Raw genomic sequence first — 10,000 nt, 5'->3', positions numbered from 1 at the left:
ATCGAAATGCTGATGAGAAATAAAGTAGTGTGTGCACATCGTAGCTAAAAGCAAACAGGTGTAGGATGAAAAAACTGCAGAAGTGAAGAGTTAGCATACTTGAGAGGGCAACGTTTCACTTCCTCGGGAAAATGTGTCAGGAGACAAAAACCTAAACCCCCAAAAACGTGTTGGTGCCCTTACGAGAGGCTGAAGCTTGTTTACATCCGGGCAGTAGAGCCAGAAGAAAAGACTCGTTCACTGGCATTTTGAGAAAACTTAAGAAAACTGATTGTGGTGTTTGTTAGAGAGGGTGACGTCATTTTAACCGTTCAGTCTTCTGATCGCACACAACATGAACTGTCGGCAAGCTAAAGTCGCTAAAAAGTTTTGGATGCTTTTTGATGCCACAAGTTAGAAAAGATCAAATCTGTTTTTCTGACCTTTTTTTATTTTTTAGATGAAAACCTTCAGACAGTCAGTCATGTATTTTAACCCAGAGCTGCTGGAAGAGGAAGCAGGCTTTCCCAACCTTGTGGTCCCGACCCCATGTGGTGGGGGTGGGGGTCACAATTCAAATATATATTGATCACACTGTTGGCCACAAACAGAGACTCTGAGAGGTTCTTGTTTTGGTGTTGTCGGTCATCCGTTGTGCAGTCATGTCCTCCCAGACTTTCTTCCTCCACAATAATAAAAAACTCTTGAATGTGCTCTGAGATGAACGTTGACCTGCAACACAGCAGATAAACTAAGCAAAGGTCCTGTAGTGGTTTTTCAGGAGTGTGGGTCAGCGAGAGAGAGAGAGAGAGAGACCTAAGGTGTTATAACTGCTCGCTCTCTCGCTCGCTCTCTCATAGCGAGCTAAATGATATTGATTTAGACTCTCAGTTTCTGAACAGAGGAGGAAATCAGCTCGCTGCAGCACGATGCACTCAGAGAATATTAATGAAGACGTATGTGTACGTGTGTTTGTAGAGAAAGAGACGTTTTGTTCTCCTCAGCTTCTCCAAGCTAAGAGGTGTGTGAGTGTGTGTGTGTGTGTGAGAGAGAGTCTACCATACCCTCAGCAACAGAGACATGAGAAGCAGACAGACTGCTGTTTTATAGATTACAAGGGAACATGGCGACCAATCGATCCTACCCTCTTACACACACACACACACACACACACACACACACACACACACACACACACACACACACACACACACACACACACACACAGTGTGACTCTTCCTCTCCCAGAATTCAGTGGTGTAGTGTTACAGTGATACTCAGTGGCTGAGTCTGAAACCACTAACGTACTTCCTGCTGCACACTTCAACACAAGTTAGCGCAACCATCGTGTTTCCCATTTTAAACACTAGGTGGCACAGTTACATGTCGCTCCTTTAACTAAGTATAAACACATTATTTAGAATCTCCTCTTCTGGCTTTCAGAAGTTGTTTTGATGTTTGTGCTCTCAGTCAGGAAGCTGAGGTTTGTTTGTGTTAATTTGCTGAATCATAGCTGACGTTATGATGATGATGATGATGATGATGATGATGATGGTCGCAGGCTTGTAGCCACTTCTAATTTTCTAGTTTCTAACACACTGTTAGCTTGATGAAGGTGTAGTACCGAAACACTGCCTATAAATGTGTGTGCAAGTTCAACAGAGGGCGAAGTTTACCTTTAACTTTTCATTTTAAAGGAGGCATATTGTGAAAAATCCTCTTCTACAGTGTTTTTGAACATATGTTTGTGTAACCTGAGTGTCTACTGACCCACAAAATGTGAAATAAACCCATCCAGTCCTTTGTTTGTGGTCTGCATAAGTCTTACAACACAGAGAAAAATGCTCTGTTTCAAATCAGCTCTCCTTGTGATGTCACAGCAGGATTCTGGTAAAAAAGAATACCCTCCCCTCCCCTGGTATCTCCACCAATGGACTCCACCCCCAGACTAGAACAAAACTTTTGTGCAGGTCCGCCATTTTTATTCTCTCTACAGAGGAGTGATGTCTGCGGGGAAAACTCAGGGGGGGGGGGGGTCATTGCATTTAAAGAGACACACACAACAAAACGGAGCGTTCTGAGAGAGCTGGTTTATACAGGGTCACAAACCTCCTCTGGTGCTTGATTCATGTTATATTTTGACCAAAGCACAGCACAGATGTTTCATTTAGACCTCAGGGGGACTGTTTGAAAAGGTGGAGGAGGAGGGGATGATATGTCCTCTTTAAAACAAGAAGTAACTGGACATTTGGTGTCTGGGATGAGTACTTTTGTTTCTGTGGAATCATAACAGGTATCATGTTCAGCACCACGGACAGGTCGATAGCTGAATCATATGATTCACTTCAGAATGTCTAATCCCATGGCGGCACATTTACAATAAAACAATAACGACTAAATTTAGAAAGTCAGCCTTTAATCGTCAGCCATCGTTCAGTCGTGCCAACATTTCATCCTGCTCTTGTTTTATTCCTCCAAAAGTCTCCGACCCCCCCAGTCCTCACTTAACATGCAGGAGGCCTCCCCGGTTTTAGTTTCTCCGCTCTCTTTGCTCCTAATTACGTTCTCCTCCTCTCCCTCCATCTGTCTCTGCCCAAACTCCAAAACTCTGAGGCTCTGGAGCTCCTCTGTGCTCGCTGCCAGCTGAGCAGATTGTGCTGTAGCTTGTAGAATGAAAGATGAGCCTCCCGCAGGTAACGTTTTATTGAACTTATTCCATCCAGTAACTATACCGCTTATCCTGTCAGGGGGGGGCGCAGGGGGGGCTCCAGTTGGTCCCAGCCGTCGTTTATAAGAGGCGGGGTACATCCTGGTATCTTTATCCGGGGACATGATGTGCACTACATATCTTGCTAAGTCCTGCCCGTTAAGTTTTTCTGAGTTGCTTCTCAACTCGTCGGTCACAGCTTGAAGTTTTCCATGTCAGTCAGGAGGAGGCAACTCGTGATGTGAGACGGATAACGCTCATGACCTGTGACCTCTGTGCGACCAGTTTGATCATTTACCACTCAGAGCGTTTAAAAGCATCCATCCAGACATGAGCTAATCACACCTATTTCGTTTTTTGAACCAGGCTGTAAACATGTTCATCTCTGCTGTAAAAACAGGCTTTTTAGAATGGGTGTGTATGTGACTTCCTGTGCTTCTGCAGCCAGCCTCTAGTGGACACTCGAGGAACTGCAGGATTTTGCTCTTCAGCATCGGCTCATTAACCATCAGGCCAATCGGCGCCTCAGTACTTGTTGGTTCTATCAATCATTAAATAACGGCGATCGTGTTGTTTTTAAAACCTGTGGTATCAAACTGAATCCAAGTTTTGACATTTTCACAAGCCGAGTATCTTCTGATTATTTTCTATAAACAAACTTACTTCCTGTCCCCCTGATGGAAACACTCCTCCGTTAAAACAGTGAGGTGATATTAATTGTTGTGGGTCTGATATCTGGTGTGGTAGTGACACAGCAGATTTGAGCTCTGAGAGCGCGGCGTCCCTCAGGGAGCTCAGCTGGTGCCCCTCTTTAGTTCAGCGCCCTCTGTCTCTCCGGGCTCGTAATCCTTCAACGGTGCTGCCGTGGCCTCGTCTGTCCATCAGCTGTCTCTTCATTTAACGTGTTTGATTGATAATCCACGCTGACGATATGTTCTCTGAGTCGTATGGTGTTCGTCACTCTGCTGGAGATGCAGATGTTCTCTCAGCGGGCTCTGCTGACGCTGCACGCTGCATTCTTCACGGCTTTGAGCGGCGACTGTGACAAATCACATCAGGAACTCTGACATGCTCCGAGTGTGACTGTGATTTGTGTCGTTTCTTCTGCCGGGTTCCTCGCAGGGTCACTGATGAGAGGAGAGATACGAGCACATGCCTTCGGTCTCTGTTAGATTAAAAACATCAAACGGGGAGGTCAGCCAGGTGCCGCTTTCTTAACTTCTCTTTCTCTTTCTTCCACAGTTGAAACTTGAAGACCGATCGATAGTCATCAGAGACATCGTGCGACGAAAGAATTCCAACGTAAGTGAATCCTTGATACAAACGTCTTCCTTCCCTTCTCTCCTCCTGTCCTCTCATTTCTGACTTCATGATTTAAACCGCTCATGTTTGCTGCATCAGACCCGACAGGACTGTCACCACAGGTCGACACTTCAAAGGGCAGCGTGGAGACTCTTCATGTTGAAGAAACAAACCTTAAGACTCAGACTGTATGGAATCATATTTGTGCCAAAATAAATCAAACAAAACTTCTTAAATTGCAAACAAAAATAAGACTTTGAGAGAGATATAATCTCACTCAATCAAAAAAGAAAATTACTTGCAATTAAAACATTTGTGTAGTTGTGTAAATAATCAGCATTTCTCTTTTCTTATCGTCAGTCCTTTTGTTTACAGTTCCCTCATTTTCTTTCTCACTGATCAGACTTTTGCTCTCTGTCAGCTTTCTTGTTTGCGCTGCCTGACTTTTTGTTTGCGATTCTGGCACAAACCTCTCGAGTGGGTGGGCTTTCTGTCGTTCCCGACTCGAGGCTGCTCGGAATCGTTTCTCTTCCCCGAATATTTTTGTAGAGTGAGTCGTATAAAGATCCGATCTTAACGTCCCCTTACGTTTGCTCGGAGATCGACAGGGACGCCCCGATTTTTATCAAACATGTTAAATATTTAAAATCTTAACGGTTACGTCGTGAACGGGTCTGGAGGAAGTCGTGTCTTACTACAATAACCACGAGAGACGAGGGAGGAATAAGTGGATACTAGAGACAGACTCCTTGTACGTGTGAATCTACTTCTGATTCTGTGAGTAGTGGCGACTGGCGGCATGGCGTGATCCACACGGGCGTTAATTCATCTGACAGTTTCAATCTGACCTCCAGCTCCTAACTGGAGATCAGACGATCCCGGACATTTCTACATCCAAAAACAAAGAATTTTAATCACAAATGTAACCGTCGGCTCCGTTTACGTGAGGTCACATAAGGCGGTGCGTTCCTCCACCCTGTAGTCTGTGATGTCGCACTATTTTGATATCTGGTTCAGCGTGTTGAGATCATGGAGAAGAAGCTCTGTTAAGCTTCTCTTGTGTGTTTGTGATACGACCAGATTTGAAAACAGGGAAGCATTTTAAAACCGTCATCTGAGCCGGTCTTTACCTCTCAGGAGATTTATTTTATTGTGAAACTTTAGTGTTGTCTCGTTGTTCATAAACTGATAAACAAGTCTTTACAGTGATGAACATGAAATCTGATGAAACGCTAAACCTCCATGTGTCACATTACAGGACAACCAGTGTGGCATCGTCACCAACATCGACATCGAGTGTGCGGTGAAACTGGTGGGAACAAACTGCGTTCTGTATCCAGTGAACAGCAGAGACCTGCAGCACATCTGGGTAAGAGATCAAAACCTCTTCATGAATCCCTCTGAAAGTGTTTGGAGAACAGAGATAAACTCAGGGTTACTCATGAAAGAAATATCTGAACATCTGTTTGAATGTACAGATGTTCAGATGTAACAGTCCACAGTCGTCACTAAACTTAAAGTAAACGTTTTGGGGAAAAGGAGACTTTCAGCCTGTCGGGGTCGCCGCCATCGACCTGTCCGTGGTGCTGAACAGGAAGTCATTGAAACACAGAGAAAACCTCGTTACAAAGAGGCTCTTTCACCTTTACCTTCATCTTCTTCATCATCATCACCTTCATCTTCATCGTGGTGTCTGAATGAATAAATGTATCAATCTCAAAGTTTTCTGTCGTGTTTCCAGTCCTTCATGTACGGCGACTACATCGCCTACGACTTCTGGCTGGGGAAAGTTTACGACCTGACCAATCACATCATACTCAAGCTCTCCAACGGAGCCAGGTAGACGCTGTAATCTCACACACACACACACACACACACACACACACACACACACACACACACACACACACACACACACACACACACACACACACACACACACACACACACACACAGTCTGAGTCTGTCAGTGTGTCTGCACATTTGCACACTTTAATCCATGCCAAATCCCTCTCTCTCTCTCTCTCTCTCTCGCCCTCTCTCTCTCTCTCTTTCTAACTTTCTCTCTCTCTCCCTGCAGGTGCTCCATGAGCGTGGAGGACGGTGCCAAGCTTTACGACGTCTGCCCACATGTCAGTGATTCGGTAAGTAACCAGCAGCTCTCTTTCTTTCTCTTTTTTTACTTGCTGTCACCTCGGGTTCACCCACGCTGAACGGGACAGCTGTTAGTCGGGGGTCAGAGCCTCTAACACGGGCTCATGTATTTTAGCTGGTGTTTGTCGATGGAGACTACAAACACCATCTGCTTGCTCCCTCTCTGTCACATGTGTGGAGTATTGGAGGGGTATCTAAAGCGGTTACAGGAGCAATATGTAACTCTGACACCTAGTGGTTAAAGTGGGTACTGCAGTCTAAATTCTAAACATTATAGAGAGCTGTCTCCCCCCCCTCCTCTCTAGAGTGGATGCTCACTCAGGTCACCATGTGGTGGACTCTGAAGCTTCAGTGTTTATCCAGCTCTGCATGGGTCTGTAAACCTTTCTGTGTTCTAACCTCTCTCCATTTTTCAAAAGCATCTCCAATATTGATCCTAGTTTGAGCACGTTTCTGCTCGTGGAGCTTATTAGAAACATGCAGAGGCTTTTTAGGTCGGGTACAATCACTTCTATCTGAACCACTTCTCTTGACCGCTTCCATCACTGCAACACCTGTTGACCTGATAACTGCTCTCATATCTGACAAACCGAGGGGCGTCCAAAACGGCCGTGTGGGGGTCGCCTTAAACCCGCCTACCTTCTCTGGTCCAAACAAATCCAGAGCATTCAGGAGCAGAATCTAAAGTTAGAAGGAGGACATACTGGCTGCTGCTTTGTTGTCAGAGAAGCCAGCACTTCAACATAGCATGTTTCCTTAATGATCAGATAGTAAGATACCTTTATCATCTCACTGATTGGACCTTTTAATGCTTTTTTAAGTTGATTCTTCCAGCTGAGAAATCACAAATCCTCTTCTGTCATTTATTGTTTTTCTCTCTGTGTTTGCTCTTCAGGGTCTGTTCTTCGATGAGGCGTACGGTTTCTACCCGGGTCAGGTCCTGATCGGACCAGCCAAAGTCTTCTCTAATGTACAGTGGCTGTCAGGGGTCAAACCTGTCCTCAGCAGGAAGTGCAAGTTCAGGGTGGTGGTTGAAGAGGTAAGATGATGATCACCTTTGAGTGCTGTAGAGAATGTTTGATTCATAATAAACAGTTGTTTTCTTAATGTAGCTTTAATTTGGAAGAGTTTAAGACCCGTTGTTGGTCTTAATTTTATTTATTTGGTCATTTAGGCGATAAAGGTTTCATCACTTTGTTCTGAGGTGCAGAGAGAAATGTTTTCCCTCTGAAGCCGGACGTACTCTGAAACATTTCAGGACCATTAAGACCACATTTTTAGTCTTACCTTTTGAAGTTAGACTGAATCTAACCCCGATGGCGTGTAGTTGGTCGTGCAGTTCACACTTAGGCACGATGCTTAGAAGAATCAGAACCATTCAAAATTCCCAGAGGGGGAAATTCAGTAAATCGGTCGATGAATGCCCGACCAGCTGCTCTCGACCTGACAGACAATGTTTTTCTTTTGCATGTTTGGAATTCGGTCGTACAACTGCACACACTCACCGTTACTTTAGGACACTATTTGTGTCTGCTCACACCGACAGACAGCATCCAAAATCACCATGGCAACAGCAGACTTACCTGTTTGATCTGTGCTATGATTAAGCCGCTGTGTTTATTGATGATACTGAGCATGTGTGAGATAAAACTGAAGACTCATAGATTTGACTTGAACCTTCGTCTTTGGGAGTTTTATTTTGAAAATGTGTAAATGCTCCGTCCCGATTTAACTCGTACAGCTCTCAGGTTGGGCCCGACAAACATACAGTGAAAGGTCATAAATCGTGAGCTTTGGTCGTGCGTCATAAACGATGTTCACTGGACTTTACTGAAGAGTCCTGGATTGTATTTCATGGATTGAATAAATGTGGGCTTCATGTAATGAAATGTTCTCTTTGTCTCCTCAGGTCAAAGTGGTGGAGCTGAAGGTGACGTGGATCACTAAGAGCTACTCACCCAAAGGTTCTGACAGCGTCTATCCCCCTCCCTCCACCATCACGCAGGAAAACCTCTGCAGGTCAGTGTCCTCTGAACATCCTCACGGGGTCATGAACGGCTCTTTAAATTTCCTGTTTCCATCTTTCTGTGGGTGAGGTCAGAGGTCGTCTGAGTGATTCTGTGTCTGTGCTGCTTGTGTTCAGGGTGAGGCGTCTCGGATACTACGACCACACCCAGAGGCAGCTGGGAGAGCGGGCTCTTTATATTTTCCCTGCCAAGGGGGACGCCACGCGCATCACCTGTGAAGGACCCGAGGGGGCCCCGGTCCTGCCTGAGGACCCCGTGGCAAGAAAGGTGTGAATGAATTGTCTACACACACTTTTTCAAAAAATCAACTTTGAACAAACTTAGACTATTTAAACCTAAAAGTCTTTCAACCTGATCAGGATCGAGTGCAGCTCTCTTTTTATTCTCACATTTTATTTACCTGCTGATGATAAAACCTGCTCAGAGCGCACAGACGCTCCTGGTACACACTAATATCTGCGAGCCAGCTTGGAGAGTTGCACGTTTGTAGTGACAGTCCCGTGTCTCTGCAGAGAGACGAGTCTCCCTCGTGTTAAGTCTGCGTCTCCTGAATCGCGCCCCGCTTGCCCACTGACATCGCTGTCTTCATTCACTGAGGTCAAGAGTGCATGAAATGGTCAACTCACGCTGGGAGCGCCCCCTGCTGGATCAAACCGTAAACTCCTTCAGATTCACTGATAGACTTTATATTTTGAATTCCAACGCCTCGTCACAGTTTGCATGAATGTTCAAACTTTGAATATAAAATGACAGCCCGAGTCCATCTGGGCATCTGATTAGGATCCTCCTGGACGCCTCCCTTTGGAGGTTTTCCGGGCACGCCCAACTTGGAAGAGACCCAGGGGAAGCTGGAAGTCTGGGTTGACTTACTTTTACTTGGCATCTTTTAAATCACTTCTTAAAACTCACTTCTAAAGACTTGCTTTTATGTGATTTCTCCTTTAAAGATCTATCACTTCCTTTTATTAATTTTATTGCTCTTAACCTTTTTATCTTTCTCTTCTTTAAATGTTTTATCCTTTAAATGTATCCCTTCCTGTATTCATTTTACTGCTCTTAGTCTTTTTTAATTCCTTCTCCTTTTATCGTTTAACGCTTCAGCTCTCTGTTGCTTTATTCATTTAACCAATGTCCCGTTTATTCATTCTTTTTATCTTCATTCTGTGTTTCTGTGCTTCAGCCTGTGATGTGATGTCGTCCCACTCTCCCTCAATTTTAATTTTGTTCTCTCCTGGTTGATTTTAAACTAATTTCGTTCACTGTACTGAACTGCTCTCCATACCTGCCTGTTGACTCCATATTATTCCTGTTATTTGCATTTTTATAATTTTGCCCTCTCTGTTGATCTCTGTTCTGTTGTTGTTTTGCTGTATTTGTTACTACTGCCCCTGCTGCAACCGCGACTCAACCTTGATAAGAGGAAGAAAATGGATGGAGCGCTCCACCATGTTTATTTACTGAACAGCATACCACTGTTTACTTCAAATGCATGATTTTGAGGTCATGAGGTCACGTGCAGTGAGTGATGACGAGGGCTGCACTCTCGGTAATGACAGCGTGTTTGTCAGCATTTTATTCTGGTGTAGCGGTCGCACTGGTATAAAGGACGCAGCCAACTTTTTAAACAGGTTTGAAAAGTGTGTCCTGTATGTAGGGTACAGATCAGAGTCTGGATCAAGTCGAGCTGTTTTGGGAAATAAAGAAGAACGTGTGACCTCTCTGCAGCCTGTGACTCCCTCAGGAGAATAACAACACACACATTCACCTCTGTGTGTGTGTGTGTGTGTGTTTTAAACTCTGAGTTAATGAACAGCTGCTGAAAGTCGGATCA

The 10,000-nt window shown here is 44.7% G+C and overlaps 1 protein-coding gene across 1 annotated transcript in view; it reads left to right on the top strand.

The window, feature by feature from the left end:
• Positions 1-10,000, top strand: part of ube2o (ubiquitin-conjugating enzyme E2O) — a 30,212-nt gene that overhangs the window by 8,025 nt on the left and 12,187 nt on the right. The window contains 7 exon segments of the mRNA XM_065954942.1: positions 3,929-3,988; positions 5,247-5,357; positions 5,730-5,827; positions 6,069-6,132; positions 7,038-7,181; positions 8,052-8,161; positions 8,286-8,436. Of these exon segments, the coding sequence (XP_065811014.1) occupies positions 3,929-3,988; positions 5,247-5,357; positions 5,730-5,827; positions 6,069-6,132; positions 7,038-7,181; positions 8,052-8,161; positions 8,286-8,436 (738 nt within the window).

This window comes from Labrus bergylta, chromosome 1 (genome assembly GCF_963930695.1).
Source record: "Labrus bergylta chromosome 1, fLabBer1.1, whole genome shotgun sequence".
NCBI lineage: Eukaryota > Metazoa > Chordata > Actinopteri > Labriformes > Labridae > Labrus > Labrus bergylta.
This window is presented reverse-complemented; position numbering and strand designations above follow the sequence as displayed.